The 17,820-nt window shown below is 38.7% G+C and overlaps 1 protein-coding gene across 1 annotated transcript in view; it reads right to left on the bottom strand.

The window, feature by feature from the left end:
• Nucleotides 1-17,820, bottom strand: part of SLC4A10 (solute carrier family 4 member 10) — a 120,217-nt gene that overhangs the window by 34,480 nt on the left and 67,917 nt on the right. Inside the window, exons 8-14 of the mRNA XM_018556695.1 lie at nucleotides 15,064-15,221; nucleotides 13,010-13,097; nucleotides 9,529-9,675; nucleotides 6,097-6,197; nucleotides 4,565-4,739; nucleotides 4,337-4,470; nucleotides 3,532-3,777 (exon numbers count right to left, since the gene is read on the bottom strand). Coding sequence (XP_018412197.1) covers nucleotides 3,532-3,777; nucleotides 4,337-4,470; nucleotides 4,565-4,739; nucleotides 6,097-6,197; nucleotides 9,529-9,675; nucleotides 13,010-13,097; nucleotides 15,064-15,221 — 1,049 coding nt within the window. The remainder of the gene's footprint in view (nucleotides 1-3,531; nucleotides 3,778-4,336; nucleotides 4,471-4,564; nucleotides 4,740-6,096; nucleotides 6,198-9,528; nucleotides 9,676-13,009; nucleotides 13,098-15,063; nucleotides 15,222-17,820) is intronic.

The following is a 17,820-nucleotide window of genomic DNA, read 5'->3' as shown; positions in this document are numbered from 1 at the left end:
CATGTTCCCATGTTGCTACATCGGAGCCCTCAGGAAATATCTGGTCTTCATCCTAATGCTGAGATTTTCCTATAGCTTCAGCTTTCTACAGTATATCTCTGGATGTACTAATTATTTTGACATGCATGGTCAAAATGACAGAATCCCTTTAAAGCCTACCCAGCCATTCCCCATGCTCTGTCTCCCACTTTGTTGCTTCGCTGGCACCTCTAAAAAACCTGGACCTTTTGGGTAAGATGGAGCATGCAGCGTTTTAGATGCTAAGCTTATAAAACACTATGTACAACAGATTTAATGAAAATGCAAGGTCCACCTGAATTAAAAATATTTCAAAGCTGAGGATACCAGATGCTACAAAAATGGATTCCTGCACAGTCCAAAGTAAGTATTTAGCATTTTTCATCTAATGTTTACATTTTTTAAGTTTTTTTTGTTTGTTTGAGGGTAGGGGTAGGGGGTAGGCATTAAGCAGGCTTTGCACTTTCATGTAAAGTCTGTTTCAAAAAGTCTCCATGCACTTAATAAAGATTTCAGTCAAGAGTAGATTTTGGTGGGTAAAGTGAGTACCCACTGACTCCGTAGGTCTCCCAAGCAGTTTGGTATTTCCTGTTCATTTTCCGTCTTACCCACGAAGGAGTCTCACTCTCACTGCTTGATTTTACACTGAACAGCTTTTTCAAACGATTTAAAGAGAGAGCAGCTAGATGTGCACGGTCAGGCAGCTATCTATGATTAATGTCTTAGAGATATAAAAATGCAGGGGGATGATGCTGTCTACCAGTGTGCACCTATAACTAAATTATCAGTTAAGTTTACCCTGTGCCGAAATTGTGTACACTAACACATTTACATATTCTCAACAAGCAGCAAATGCACTTAAAATCAAGCCCCCAATAATCTATGTATCCATAAACATTGTAGAGGAATTCATTTTCAGAGTACACAACATATAGAGTTAAATGTTCCCTATTACTTCCTTAGCACCAGATTCATGGCAGTCTACCAGCCTTCTAATGCACACAACCAGCAGGTGTTCCTAAGCTGTCAGGACTCATTGATATAGCTATTACATTCAGTTGGATGCACCTTTCTGTGCTATGGCTGCATACACACTAGTGGAATATCTGCATCCAGATTGTATGTGGCCAAACCCGCCAGCCCTAGATGCAAACCGTCTGTGGCGAGGGCCAGCCAGAGGCCCTAACCATTGGTATGAACAGTTACATGTGAACAGTGGTGGTGCGGACCATTGATTTATAAAGGGTATACAACATGGGGTGAAGTTTCAGGTCAGTGGAGCCCTTGATTATGAATGGGCCCTTAGAAAACCTGGCTTGAGAGTGCCTTCACAGTACAATCAGCTAGAGGAGTTAGTGATGGCTTGCTTTAAGGAGCTTTTACTGCTGGTTAAGAATATGTAAGTAGTTTAATGTCCAGAGTCTGGACATAGGTTCACTTTACATTAAAGTCTTTAAAGGAAACGTGTGGGATGGATGAAGCTCAGAACCAGAACTTGGATGACAGCACAGGCCTCCTCCTGCTTGGCATTAATACTTGGGATCCACTGAGGAGAGCAAAAGAGGAGCCATTCCAGGTAGAGATCAAATAAAGACTCATAATATAAAAATGCAGAGGCTTTATTTAGGTAAAGGAGTTCATATTTAAAAATTATCATTCACATTTACAAAATATTTATATTTTCGTAAAAGTGAACCCTTTGAGAAAAAATTATCATGAGTAAAATGACTTGATTCTTAAAGTAACACTATACAGGAGTTAAATCTTAAAAATGCATTCAAGTACCTTAACTGTTAAGGAGAATGTAGCTCATTTGTACATCACTCGGCTGTAGATCCTCAAATAATCTCTGAATTGGTGCTGGCACTGCCCTTCCTTCTGGAGAGTGGCTACTTTTATTCTCCATTTTCCCTGTGTGTGTTATAAAGTAGCCACCGCTCCAAGATCACTAGCGTGATGGATTACAATATCAATACAAATTAGTAAACTAATCGTGAGATTGTAGTCCATCATGGGAGTGAGCTTGAAGTGGTGGCTATTTTACAACACACACAGGGACCAGGGGAAACAAAAGTAGTCACCCTCCAGATCGAAGGACAGTGTCAGCACCAATTCAGAGATGATTTGAGGATCTACAGCCGAGTAATGTACAAATAAGCTACATTTTTGTTAATAGGGTACTTGAAGGCATTTTTAAGATTTCAATCTTGAGTTTAGTGTCACTTTAAATGTGATGGGTGTCCGATAAGAACAGGAAGGGGCTGGCCATAGCAAAACCACAAGATATGTGGTCACTATTTGCTCCATAGAGTACAGGGGCGCTCTAAATATAAAAAAAACATAGAGGTGCCTGTACTATGATCCCAGTGCCAATTTCCAGGTTGTGTCCTGCCTACAGGTATAATTTAAACAACGCAGGTGCTGCAAATACATACAGTGATATTACAATATACACTGGAATCTAGTGACTAGATTATACTACTGAAGCCCAGTTGGAAAGCTTGCATTTGTATTTGTTTAATTTTGTGTTTCAAGTTTGTGACCTATAATTAATCAAGGGCACGCATTGTTTTTTCATTTTACAGTGTTCATCAAAATCAGCTGATGACCCCAAACCACACAATTATTTATCTGCATTAACTGTAATAATTGTTTTGCTCGCTACAGTAAATTATTTTTCAGACAGTAGTAAAATGAATATTACAAGACTTTTATCTATCCATAGGCAGCTTTCATATAGATCTCCTAATCACGAGTAACTGAACTGGAAAGAGAGTCAAAGGAGTATGCTAAAAACAATACAGTTTGACCCCTTGAGATCTTTGCAGGCCACTGAGGTGCGTTACATGCAGTGTGTATGTAACAATAACAATTCTTTTATTTGCTTATTTATCTGGGGAAATGTGCATGTATTGCAGGTGATGTACAGTACTGCATATATATTTTATTATTTCACCCTGACATAACCCTTTTTCATTTGGCATGAGTTTGCAACACACTGCAATGACTAAAAAAAATGTATATAACTCTTTGTTTTAATACACCGCACAACAATACACAGCATGAGCATTGTGGTGCGCTGTGGGGAGAATGATTTGCCTGCTGCCTTATTTATGTGTTGGGTTGCTATTCTTCTAGAATAACACTGCAACACAAAAACTACTGTGTGAATGCATTTTGTGATACTGAGTGGAACAAAATCCTGCTGCACATACAGCTAAAGCGGCCTGACTCTTCATTTCTGGATATGCGTACTAGTTTACTACTAGAAATAAACCACGCTTCACTGATTCTACTGTAATGGAAATGCTGGGATTTTACCAAAATTTTACTGAAATTAAAACTTAGCACAATTAAAAAAATCTGCAAGATTTTCACAACTCCAACTTTTAGGACTCAAATCAATAAGTAATTTAAAAAAATATGGAAACTAGTGAGAGTTTTACTCTACAGGATTCTAATTATCTCCCTTGCTGGAATTCATAACTAATAGGAAAAGGAGACTGTACTTACGAATACTGTGTTAGAAGTTCCAAATTATTATTCATGTTGATTGGATGTTTCTCACCTAGTTGAAACAGCTTCTCTAAGGCCTCGTAAATGAAAATGATGCAGATGAGTGACGCAAACGCTTCCTCAGTAAACCGTGTAATGTAACACACCAGGGAACTTGCATCGGTGGCAACCAGGACAATGCAATTGAAGGCCGTCCACAGGCCTATGCTTGCCCTTAATGAGAGGTACGACAGTCCATACTCCCTATATAAAGAAAGACATTAATGTGACAGGTTTACAGACAGGCTTTTGGTATAGCTAATGAGGTGATACACAAATAGCCTAAGTCCTAAAAAACTGTTTTCAACACACTCCAAAATTGAGGGTGGAAATATGCACGCAAGGCATGACATACCTTCCCAGGACTCTATTTTTTTAAATGGAAATATGTGGCTACATCTGACCATTCTGATGTGTAAAAGTTGCCAGAGTATGACCTCTCAAAAGGATTACATGGAGAATGTATATCGCATGCACAGACCCCGCTCAGAAGACCAGTGACTCTGCCGTTTTCTGGGCAATATCTTGCTGGATATTGGATAGACCAACAGGGGAAACTTTCAAATGTGTTTTAGTGCAGTTACAATTTTACCATCTTGAGGGATTATCTTCATTGAGATACCGAGACGGGAAAAATACGGTATTTATACCCTTAATAGGGAGAAATTTCAAACAGAAGATAATTTTTATATGGTGTTTAAGAGAACATAGTGTGTTTAATAAAATTGAGTCTCTTCTAATATTCAGTGTACTCTATACTTACTTGCAAAATTTGAACAATATCTTCTCAAACACCAGCACTGGTCCTGTGCTCCCCAGAATTGTAAGAGGTTGTCCCCCAAACAAGGAAAAGGCTATCCCTGTCATTGAGGCTCCAAAGAGAGACTCTATTGCACTCTAGATAAAGTAAAAGTATGTGTTCAATGTTCATACAACATTTGTGGTTACTGCATACCATAACAGCATTATGATTATTATGTACAACACCTACTATACGGCCTTCAGTTGCCTCTCCAAGAAGACCTCCGAATGTGATAACAGGGGACATGCATGCACAGTATAGGAAAAGGAATGACGCTAAACATTGCAAACTGAATGCGTCCCTGAAGTCGCTCCAGAAGAAAGGTGCTTTCCTCTTGATGTCCATGACCAGACCCCCAAAAAATCTAGAGGGAAGACAGGAGTCATGTATTAGAGTGGACCTCTTAAAAAAAAAATCTGAAAAGGCTAAAGATGTGAAGAACAGATTTACTGTGAAGCTGTGCATTACCCATTCAAAGCAACATGTTCCTTTAATTCTGTCCCTACTTCTTTCCTTTCCTCCTGTTCTATCTGCCCGTAGAAGTGATGTGACATATTCAGAGTGTAGGAGAGCATGTGACCCTCCCCTCCTTTTTCCAACATGACAGTGTTGCCGCTTGGTGATTGGCTGATCCCACAACCACTACTGTGAAATAGTTGCGGCTAAAGAGTCCTAAGGCAGTATAAACTGTGGTAAAATTAAAATATCTATGGCTGAATATTTATCATCAGCCTACTTTTAAATATGGGTGGAAAGAGTTTTAAGTGAAACTGTGCTTTTCCCAAGCAGGGTAAAGCAACAGGTTCACTTCATTATCAGACCATGCTTCCCTCCCACCCGGAGGTTACACTGGGCTGATGACTCTATCCCCACCCCGTATGACAGCACTGAGTGCTTGAGCTGCCAATCCCCAGAAGGAGAGTTAGTCACATGCACCATATTCCAGGAAATATATGGGTAGTTCTCTTTATTTGCAGCGTCTGCACTGAATTGCAGGGTCCAAGGGAAGGTGAATATGTACAGTTGGGGAGGGATTTAGTAAGATTACCCTGTTGCTTTGCCTATCATTGACAAAGCACAGGATTACTTCAATCTTTTCTGACTTTTATAGTTGCTATGGGCAGCAACTGTATTTCTGTTAGGAAGAAAAGACCTAACTGTATGCTGAAGCAGCCGATTGAGAATTTATAAAAACGCAAGTAAAGAATATAGGTTGAATTTGTCTACAGCAACCAAGAAGATCTCACTTTTTATAAGTCAGCTCCACTGCCTATTTCTTTTGCAAGATTAGTAATGACACATTTTTGCATTTGAAATGGAATTATGTAACTATGATTCAATGTAAAGTAATGTAATTCAGTGCGATTTAAATGTAATGTAACTATGATTCAACAAACATGCACATTATAGTGAATTATTTAAAAGTATATTTTAAGCTAGTGAGAGCAGTGATTAAGGTAACACAGTCAACAACTGCTACTGGGCCCATCAATCATGGGGGGGGGTCCACTCCTCCTCTTATTTAATAATTCTTGTCTCTCCTCCCACTAGCTGTACCAGCAAAAGCATGTTTGTTTTATTGTATGAGGCAATTGTGTGCATGGTAGTTGTTATTAGGAGTTGTTCTAGACCCTGGTTGACATACTGAACTGGGAAATAAAGAAGTATACCAATTCCCTACGGAGCAGTTATCAAGAACTGAAATTCAATTATCATCTAACCTTCCAGTCCTTTGCAGTTCAGGGCCACTGTGTCCCCCATGTTCTTCCGATTCCCCTAGTGCTGCTGTTCCGTTAGGCACCCCTGGTGTTTTACGCTTTTCCTGGAATACAAAATGTAGACATGTAAGCACTGCCACAGGGCACCAGGCAGACAATTAAATACCCAGTAAGTCAGGCAGGAAGAATATGGAGGTTTTGTGAAAGAAACTGAGGCCCATTATGCTTCTCTTTCTCAGCATTGCAGCACTAAATACCATATATGCATTTTATGTTGACAAAAGTTTTTTTGTAGATGTAATTCATCACATCTTTGTACCCTAAACACAGTTTTGTTTTAACAAATACAAAATCTGTCTTGTGATGCTGGATGTATTTTGCAACAACAGCAAAACATTTTCTGGTGAAAAAATATTTTTATATGCACAAAATATATTTTATGATTCTGAAATAAGTTTATGAACATAGAAAAGACTAAAACTAAAATACATTTTGTGAATGAATAAATAACACTGGACAACAAAGATTTTGCTTCTTGAACACTTCTGGGTGTATGTTACAGATTTTGGGCCGCTGATCATGAAAATAAAGTGTAATTTAACCTATCTCTACTCACCCCCTCATAAAAAGTTAGCAAGTTAGTTAGGCAGGAACGGTCTTTCCTGAACCCATGCTGATTGTCATTAACTATCCCGTTTTCCTGAACAAATTCTACCAAATAATCCTTTATTATGCCCTCTAGCATTTTACAAACTTTTTTATCTTTTATTTTTGTATTTTCTTGTCATGTTTTTAAGTTTACTAAGTTCCACATTATATGATGTGTTATATGATGCTTTGTGTGGCTCATACTTGTCCAGATATGCACACAGGGCTGGTTGCATAATGTTTGTGGAACTTGCACAAGTTAGGCATGCCTGGGAATGCTTTGGCTTAATGTATGCTGCTGAGGGCTAAAGGCTCAACATAACAACTAGGCTTAACCCAGTTCCTTGCTGTTGCAGTTGATATCAGCTGTTGGTGACATCAAAACATTTCTTGCTAATCTCGAAAATGACACATTCTGCTACATTTGTGGCAAGAATAAACTTAAGTCTCAAAGATGCGCCGTGACTGGACTTGTTAAGAAAGTGTATGAACTCTACTTTGCTTGTAAGATCAGGGATCAGGACAAGGCAATTTGTTGGCAAAAATGTGCTGTTGACCTGAGAGCTTTCCTCAGAGGAACTGGGTAGTCAATGCCGTTTGTTGTTCTGATGATATTGTCACGCCTGTCAGTGATTTGGGGTTTGTGGATCGCAACTGCGGAGGCTTCTCAGGCGGAAACCCTGGTTTCACTCTCAGACTTAAGGGAGAGTTAGGGTTTCAAGCATCACAGCCTCAAAATAACAAATATGGGGTTCAGAGGGGGTTATTCCTTCATAAGCCCTCCCCGTAAGCACCAGAGAGCAATTTAGGAGTTTACTGAGTACAGGTCAGGGAGAGAGCACCAATGCAATACAGGCTATAAATGAGGTTCCAGCTAGTAGTAAGCCATTATATGGCAAGTCCACAATGGCATTCAGTATCTATGGCAGGTGTGCAGATGCACAGAGTACTTGCGGTTGTGGTGGAGGAGTAGATGGAAGGAGATGGGGGTCCTTTGGCAGTCCGGTCCGTAGGTGCGTGGCTGGAAGGCACAGGCTAGTGGTTATGGAGGGTCCCAGGAGACAGCAGGCGGTCTGGCTCAATAGTGGAACGCTATGCTGTCTCGTCTGGGCGTTTATATAAGGCTATGGAGAGGAGGAGGAGGAGCCGCGGCACGCAATGGCACACTTCCGCGTTCCACGGTGGAACGCACCCGGGCCCCGAACCGGAAGTGACGAGTGTGCTCTCCACCATGGAACGCAAGCGGCCGAGAGAAGGAGCGGCTGGCTGCGGCGTCACCCGTCCCTGCTAGAGCTGACGACGGCGGCCGTTACAGATATGGCGATCACAGAAGGATCGCGTAACGGACTGTTCTTTCTGTCTGACTAATGTCTCTGGTTTCTCTGCTAAAAATGAGAAATCAATTGGGTACCCCAATCTGCCTTTAGCCATAAAACCAGTGCCACATGATGACAGTCTGACAGTAACAAAGCCACCAGATAAATAGACCTTTGACAAAAATTATAAAAAGTCTGAAAATTCTGCAATGCACCAACCAGGTACAGACAGTGACAATGATCTGTATTTTGACTCGTGAATGTCTGACAAATCCTTATCTCGTAACACAGTCAGAATTAAATGACCTGGTCAGATACTTGAGTTTGTCAAAATCAAAGGCAGAAGTACTGGCTTCAAGAATGCAAGGATGGTGTTTGCTATTACCAGGTATGAAAATGTATTTCTTTTAAAGCTGCCAAGATGATTTAAAACGCTTCTTGGCACAGGTAGACAACCTTGTTGTCTGTACTGACATTGAGAGTTTGTTCACACCTTTGGGTTGTGAGCATGACATACTAGAATGGCGTCTCTTTATTGATTCATCAATATTAAGCCTCAAGGCTGTCTTGTTACACAGCAGAAATGTACACCCTTCAATACCTGATGGCTATGCTGTACACATGAAGGAAACATAAATTGAAATATTGTTGAATCATATCCAGTACACCTTGAATATCTGTGGCAAACCAAATGCAGTGGTCTTGCTGCTTGGAAAGCAGCTAGGATATACTAAATAATTATGTTTTATTTGCGAATGCCGTGCAAAAAAGTCACATTACATTAAAAAGGAATGGCCACTCCAAAAGAATTTGGTTCCAGAAGAGAAAACTGTGGCACATAAACTACTTGTTGACCTAACATAGATATTTTTGCCCCCACTTCACATAAAACTTGGACTGAAAATGTGAAAATCTAGGTGCAGCCAGTGATAAGCACAGTAAACAGTTTCACCAGGACACTGCCACAGTGGAAAAAAGGGCTGGCTTACTATTGTTGGGCACTGCAACAAGATGCACTGGACTCAACACAAATCAGCAGCAAAACACTTTTAGTCCTCTTGAACTTGTGCTACATAGAGGAAATTATGCGTTATATATAAATTAACATTGTGGGAATAAAAACATCTTATAATGATTAAAGGTTAATTTCATATTTCTCAAGATTTCTATGTGATACAGTCATTCTGGAATTATATTTGTGTTCAGCTTGAGGGGGTCTATCATAATCATCAAAGTTTTTTAAAGAAGCAAATGTTTGTAAAAGATTTGTTGTCCAGTGTAATTAGAGTTTCTTTTCTTTTTAAATACAGGAATAAAAAAAGGTCTTACTTAAGACAATTCGTTTGAAATGTGCAGGGTCTATGTATGAAAAAGCAGTGAAAAAAAGAAGAAAGAATGGTCTTTTGCTCCAGTTTTTTTTTTTTATAAAAATCAGATGTCAAGATGCAAAATAGTTAAAATAGTCACCTACCTGTGACGGAACATTTTTAGGTGGTTCAATACGAATTGATGGATCCCATTCACCAGGTGGAAGCACTGTCACTTGATCAAGAAATTCATCAATCCCAGAGACCAGATCATTACGATCCTTGGCTTTATACGCAACATCATGAAATACCTATCAAGACATAAATTCAATGTATGCTTTAATTGCCATTATACAAAAACAGACTTTAGACATCATTGCATACAGAAAACTTCTCATCTGTCTTCTGAATAGAAGTCAACTTCCCTGTATATGTAATTTTTTTCACCATTACCAGAAGAAATGCAGTCAACTCATATATACTTATTTACACAGTTACAATATTCAAAGCTAGGTAAGGACCAGTAAAACAAGAAAATGTTCTGTGTAAAAGAGGTGATGCCAAAGGTGGTGGTGGTGGTGGGGGGGGGGTTACATGGGATGCCATAGGTTATGTGCCTAAAGGTTCAGCTGATGAAAGTCTGGCCCTGGTTTCAGAGGTAATAAGATCTAAAAAGATTTATAGAAAACTGTAGCAGAAAGCATTTTCTCGAACAAAGCGGACTTCACCTGTCATTTGAATGAAGGCACTGCAGGCAGCTTTTGGTAAGCCGTGTTTAGCCTAAATCAATAGAATGTTAAATATATTAGTTTCTGCATACATATGAGAACTTTTGAGCTGCCAGGGTCAAACAGTCTGCATGTATGGCTTATGCTTCTACACAAAGCCTCAAAAGAACACGTGGGGTCTACCAGAAAGCTCAAATGGCATAAGGAGCCGCAAGGGTTGTTGTTTATAGAGAAAAGGCCTGTTCCCATGCTGGATCCATGGGCTCCTCTGCAGAGACCAGACCCTGGTATTTTTAACAGTATGACAGTGGTGTCATAAAGATGGGTCCTTTGTAGCTTGTTATATCACAGAAACTGAAGCCAGTGGTGATGGTTGTGCTAGTGATAACACTCTTGGGGTGAATAAGGAATGGATCGGTGAGGTTTGGAAAGGAATGGGATAATACGGCTAGATACAATTACAAACAAAAATAGTATGTTTTTGTAAGTTTCTAATGCAGATAGATTAGCAATAGGCTGGAAGACATGAAGATACATATGACAATAATCGTAAACATCAAGTAAGGCTGAAGCTTTTTGTTTTTTGCATACGGGAGTCCACTGCAGTTGATGCCTGCCACTGGTATTTGTACATGAACTGAAAATCTTGTTAGGCTCGATAGGCCTAAGTCAACCTAAGACAGACATCTCCATTATAGAAAAAAGATGTTAAGCTGATTCCCACACTGTCCTCTTGTATCATTCAGGGTGTATATTGACACCAAACAGTGTTTTCCTGGTAAAGCTGTCAGCTCTCATCCCCTTCACAGCATTGGGAAGCCAAGCAAAAAAGTCTCACTCATTGAGTTGCAACGATAGGATTGCAACTCATAGTATAGAGTCTTACTCCTTCTGTTACAGCAGGAGGGGTTTTATACTCTGTTGTAAAATACCTATAAAGAAAATGAAATTATATCCATAGAAATAAATCCAACAGCAAGAGTAGTGGACATGGCTGTAACATATGGATGTACTTTTGAGCCCAGGTTCAAATGTCTAGCCAGGGTGCCCAAGTTATAGGAAACTAATTGTAATGACAGGCTATTCAAGGTTTTAAATGGACTTAAAAACAAACATAGACTCTCGCGCTCTGGATCAGTCTTTAGACAACAAGGTTCTTTGTTGTGTGCTCCTTTGTATGATCCAGATTGGGTTGCAGTTATCCCCAGCAACACAAGAAATGTGCAAGTGTACTTTAAAACAAAGTGCATTGACCCTGGGCAGTAAAACACTTTATTATGAATAAAAAGAAATAAAAAAAACAGGCACCACGTTCACACATAGCCATCAGAAAAGGTTGATTGTAAGACAACCATCACACTGGAAGCGCAGTTGGGGGTTTACTGTCACCGTGGCCAGAGGTACTGGATGATGACTCAATCTTCCTCTTCCTCCTTCAGATAACTGAGAAGTCGGGATGAAGCTGGAACTTCCTGTGCTTGTGTATGTTGCACGCCTGTGCCTTCTCTTAGCTTTTCTTGTAGTTATGTCTTGGTACTAATCTCTGACTGAGACTACATTAACTCATGTTATTCTGGTTTTGGTCATTACAATACTTAAAACAGCTAATACTATGCTCAGGAAAAAAAATAAAAAAATAAATGCAAAATGTTCCCCCGATAATTAATTGAATAAATATGCAAAAACAACATAAAATAAATGGTTTTAATAAATAGTTATTCTAGATATGTATGTAGTTGGTATATAGAATACAGTATATATAAATAATAAAATGTATTAAAAAATAATTTAGAACGAGAGAAGCACTTCAAATATATTATAGATATAAAATTTATCTCTAGCTCAAATGTATAAAATCCATGAAATCTATCAGAAATCTCTAAATGACAAAGTAACAGCTGTTGCTTAAAGGTGGTGTCTAGTTTTTTTTTATTTTGCGCATACATCATAGCTTGGAAATATTTTTTGAAAAGATTACATTTTGAACACTGTAATTATTTGCCTTTTGTGGAAAATCCCAGGTACAAGCCAGAGTTAATTTATAGAGTATATAAAAAATGGAATATCAGGGCCTTCTCAAAGGTTGGATCCTTATCGAGACCGATGGGGAATTGATCCACCTTAAAAAATTGGAGAAGGTGAGTGTCTTGGATGAACTTGGATTTTCCTAGAGACAGATCTAGGATTATTTTAGGAAGAAAAAGCAATTATGAGATTAAACTCAGGTTTTAATTCAGTTTTAAAAAGCTTCCGAATGAAGAATGTGGTTATTAGTGAATTTCGATTAAGAAGTGTTTATGAGATATTTTTATGTCAGAGGACAGGAGAGTAAATGACCTTTATAAAGCAAAATGTCATAAGAGTTTCCCACACATAGAAAACAAATTGGAGAGCTAGTGATGGAGGTATACACCAGGGTGAGTATATTATATTTAAAAATTATGAACAGAGAATATACCTCTAATGAATGCTATAAAATGTATAACAGAATGGATATCAAGTGTTTACACTGTTGGTTGCTATCCCTGGATCTAAATTACTCTTTGAAAAAGTAGTATTTTTAGATTTAATTCAAGTTCCTGATAAAGATTGAATAGTGTTTTCAATCTTGGTAGCCCTAAAAGTGACTTTTGGAAAATGGTTGAAAAAGAGGATTCTCCTTGGGTAACAGAAATACAAAGATATTTTTCTCTTATTATTTTACAGTTTTACAATGTATGATTATACATGTATGATGGTCCATTCTAGTAATAAATACTTCCAGAAATATCTGCTTTTCCAAACAGTAGGTTGAAGATATGAGAGTTTTAATTAAGATGTTTGATGTCTTATTGGGGGAGGATCTTTTTCTGATGGACCTACAGTATGTTTATATTTATTCAAATTAAAAAAAGCCAACAATGGATAGAAAAATTACCTCATCTGTCATCAAAGTAGCAATTGACCGTCCAATTTCATGATACTGCTGTCCCTTTCCAAGTGGTCCCAGTAGAATAAACAGAAATCTGCATTGCAGGATTAACAAGCAGGACATTTTCAGTTATCAAAACAGATAATCAGGTTATATAACAGCACATTGTGATAGTGGTAATGATGATCAGTAGAAGAGCTGGGCAAATTCATCTGCTGGGATTAAGGGTTGGCATTAACAAGGCTGTTTCAATGCTGGCAGTAGCAGATAACCATGATTATTGTCCACTTCGCTGTACTAGGTGTACCAGGTAAATTGAGTATTCCTACTGCACTGTGAAATTACTTTATATTCTCTATCTTTGCAAAAAGAAAAAGAAACTTAACAAAACACCATCTCTGAGAGTTTTTCTACCCTTAAAATAAAATGTGAAAATATTTATTAAACTAATTTCCTGGTAGCTGGAGCTACCATATAGGCTATAGGCCATATAGCTCTCTAAATGATTACGTTTTAATTGAAGGATAATGTTAAAGTTACATATTACAAAGACATTTAGACAATTGTGTTTATCCAATCTTGAGGCAATAGTCTGGCTATCTTCTGTTCTATCATGACTGTGCCCAAATTTCCATAAAGATATGTTTTTACAAGTTTGGTGTGGAGGACCTTGAGTGGCCTGCACAAAGCTCTGACCCAACTGAACCTTTGAGATGAACTGTAACTCTGACTGCAAGCCAGCTTTTTTTTTCTTGTGACAGATTCACTTTAATATAACATTTACACAAACACCCCTCACCGAGACCTAAGTGACTGAATAGGTTGTACAAATGTCAGCACAGCGAATCTTCAAAGTATTTAGTTGGGATATCTCAATATCCCAATTCTTATTTAGCAAGGTCTAGGAAATATAATTGGTGCCTTGTTGCTTGACTCTGTTTCTCTACAGTATTTAAATGACAGCTTGAGGCATAGACTTCCAATGGTCAAAAAATAATTGGTGCCTCGTTGCTTGACTGTTTCTCTACAGTATTTAAATGACAGATGAGGCATAGACTTCCAAAGGCCAAAAAAGCAGAAATACCAAATAAGCAGAAAAAAATAGAAAGCCCATTATAAGCTCTATTGATATTTGTTGTTTTTAAAAAGACTAGCCACTGGAGATTGATGTACAAGAAGTAGAGAATGTTTACTTAGGTTAGTGTAAGTTAAGCTATGTTCATTTTGTATATTCAATCAGGTGCAGAGGAATTTGTTTTTAAAAACAGGATTTGCCCTGTACTCAGTTGGATGATTGTAGTGAACACAGGTTATTTTGTTTACTAACATAAATTTAGTTTGCAAAGTGAACATTTTCTACATCATTGGTAAGTCAAGCTTGACATCTTAAAGCAAAATTATAGTCTGCTATGCTTATCACCCGTCCAAAAATGTGATGTCTGCAAGCTCACTCACCAGCGCTAAAATCTTCAGCCATTGCTCTCCCAGCTTTGGCTTTTTTGGCCATGTTTATTGGCTGGCGCAGGATGACAGAACTCCTGCACATGCGCATGGGAGTTAATTAATCCTGGTACCCAAGGCATGCAGAGACTGTACAATTTTCACTTTGCAAGGAAATGTTTCCTCTGCTTAGTGAATGAGGTTTACTTTGTGAAGTAATTTTTTACCACATTCACTAAGCTTAACTAAGCTAAGGGAAATTCCCTTACAAAGTGAACAGCCTATTTGCCTTTAGTCAATCAAGCACTGAGATCCTGAGGAATGCTGAATTAAGTTTTACTTGCTTATAAGGACATTCCATGTATGTATACAGGAGTACAGCATAGAGCAGGAAACATATAAAACTTCCTGTGTATCATAGACAAAGACTAGCATAGACTAACATTGCACTACAGTGCCATTTACAGCTCAAAAGACTACTTACTACAATAATAGCCCTTTTGGTAAAGTTCTAATTTAGCTTTAGCATAGGCTCCATCTGTAGCAAATGAAAGCCAGTCATCTTTTATTTCAAAGGCTTTCTAACAAACTCACAATAAGATGCAGCAAAAACAACATACCTGGATGGAATGGGGACTTCTGTAAGGCCGTTGATCAAAACTGCAGGAGAGAGTCTGACAAAAGCAACCACAGCTCGATCTAAAAACTCCAGTTCACCAACTAAGATGTTGGAAGCTTCTGCTCCAGGAGGGATTTTTTTCATAAAATGTAAATCAAACTAGAAAAGAAAGGAATGAAAAAGGCTTGTAAATAAAAAAATATAATTGTTTTTGAATATACATGTTTAAAAAAAATCATATCAGTGACATTGAATGGTGCTTAAGACTTACAGGGTTATTCATGAAAGGGTGAAGAGTTTGGAGAAGGCAGGAGAAGTGAACAATCCAGGACAAAATAGCTGATTTGAAAAAATTCTCCAATTCAGCTCACTTTCTATTTCAGCTATGTTGTATAGGTTGTTCACTTCTCCTGCCTTCTCCAAACCCTACACCATTTTGTGAATAGCCCTGTTAAAATTTTAAGACTTAGGCTGGGTTCACACCTAGGCGTACCGATTATTCGCGTTTGCTGCGCGTTTCGTGCCGCGATTTGCGGTAAAAAAAAACAACCACGCGTTTCCGAGGGCTATCCGACTGTATCCTAATGGAAACGCGCGGCAAATACGCCCATAAAAACTCCTGTACTTCTTCGGGCATAGGGCATTTTGCAGCACGTTCCTACGCGCTGTAAAACGCCCAGGTGGGAACCATGCCCATAGGCAATCATTGGTTTTCACATGTTGAGCGTTTTATAGGGCGTAGGAACTCGCTGTAAAACGCCCAGGTGTGAACCAGGCCTAACTCTGTTCTTCCTCCACCTACTCCCCAGTCATCCCCCTTCTTCTCAGATGCCTCCCTCAACCTGCATTTTTGTATAATTATCTTTATTTTTATTTTTTTAGAAGTCTTTAGGCTGGTCACGTGATGAGCAGGGTCCTCTTCTTCTTTGTCTCTTTTTTGGTGCTGGGTGGACTTCAATGATGTAGAGAGTATGTATATATATATATACAGGTGAAACTCGAATAATTACAATATCGGGCAAAGTTCATTTTTTTCACTAATGTGTTTAAAGGGCAGATAATGCTGCAAAAACAACTGCTGAATCTTGGTTTCTAACAGATATAACAACTTTGTCTTTAACTCCATTAACCCTTTTGAGTGTGGCATAATTTCTTTCCTATCCTCTCCCTTCAACTATTATATCCTGTTTATTCCTCTAATAAAATGACATGGAGGTTGTAAGCATGAGCTTTAGATGTGACATTTATCTATCTAACATGGACACCAGGCAGTCCTGATATTATATTGGAATACTACCAAGGTATTCTAACTGTTTTGTACTAATAAATAATCTTCTTTATGGGGACACAGCTCTGACATTATGTTTTTTAACAATGATCTTTTTGTGTTTGATCTTTAGTTTTTGGGTCCATTGTAGACTATTATACAGGTTTAGTGTAATAGAAGTAGACTTAAAGAAGAACTCTGGGCAAAACTTATTAACCCTTGTACTGGGGATACTCCTGCACTGCAAGGGTTAACTGTTCATTTTTGTCTAGGTGCTAAAAAAAGTTATACTTACCCGAATTGCTGAGCAACCTACTTGCTTCTCCAGTCTCTGAAGCCTGTCTCCCTCCTATGCTGCAGCATTGAAATGTTCCTTAGCGTCCTCATATCTATACACTGTGTATAGTACGTGCTGATAACACCTACTTTATATTTGCTACATGTTTCTCATTTACAATAAATTGCCGCTTCTGAACTAGATTTTCCTCTGGAATGCAAGGGGGCTGGAAGGGTCATGTTTACAATATTTAATCCCTGTCTGTACTGTGCTGGCAGATCTCATTATCAGTTGTAAACTAGAGCTGATCAACGCCTGCCCTAACAAGCTTGCAAAGGCCTGCAAAATAGAGATATCTAAAAGGAAAGACATTTACATTTCTTTTTTAAAAGGAACAATTATGTGTATAGGAACACATAACAAACATATAGTGGGGGTTTTCTCAATTTTGCTTGCGCAAATGGAAACACACTTTAAAAAGGTGAAATATTGTTCCAAAATAGTACCCCATGAGTTTTTGCATGAGTTATAACAAAGCCCCAGTTTACATGTCCGCATTGGCCCTGATGGTTCCCTGCAGGGCACTTCGGGTTAGATATGTTCAGTCATGTCAGTGATGTATTTGTGGACTACAGGCAGTCCCGGGGTTACGAACAAGATAGGTTCTGTAGGTTTGTTCTTAAGTTGAATTTGTATGTAAGTTGGAACAGGTACTTTTTTAAGTGTAGCTCCAGCCCCAATTTTTTTTTTCCGTTTTGGATAGCATAAAGTTAGCACTGTAAAGTTTGTTTGGCTGTGTGTGCCCCTGTTCAGAAGATCTCACCTCACTTTCTGTCCCCGTGACAATTGGATTTTTAAAATGTTGAGTTGTCGTGGAAAGAAGGATTGGTTATAAAGCTTCAGGGGAGACACCTTTTACCCATGATCACTCTTACAGAAGTGAATTTATCTTCCTAGGGGTAGATTTCCTTTCACTTCCTGTTGTCTCAAGGACAGGAGGTCAGATTAAATCTTTCTACTGAGGATACAGGCAGCAGTAAAAACCTCACAGTGACCCGGAAGAAGAGGCTGGCACCCCTCATCTCCATGTCTAACAAGAGCCAACTTCCTGTAATGTACGTTCAGTACTACAAACCAGACCCAAAAAGACGGGCACTCCTCGTCGGCACGAGCGCAGTAGCATTACAACTACCTTTGCTGTACAATCAGGGGCG

This window comes from Nanorana parkeri, unplaced genomic scaffold, assembly GCF_000935625.1.
Source record: "Nanorana parkeri isolate BGI_ZX_2015 unplaced genomic scaffold, ASM93562v1 scaffold247, whole genome shotgun sequence".
Taxonomy (NCBI): domain Eukaryota; kingdom Metazoa; phylum Chordata; class Amphibia; order Anura; family Dicroglossidae; genus Nanorana; species Nanorana parkeri.
The sequence above is the reverse complement of the archived record's forward strand: the minus strand, read 5'-3'. Positions and strand labels throughout refer to the sequence as shown.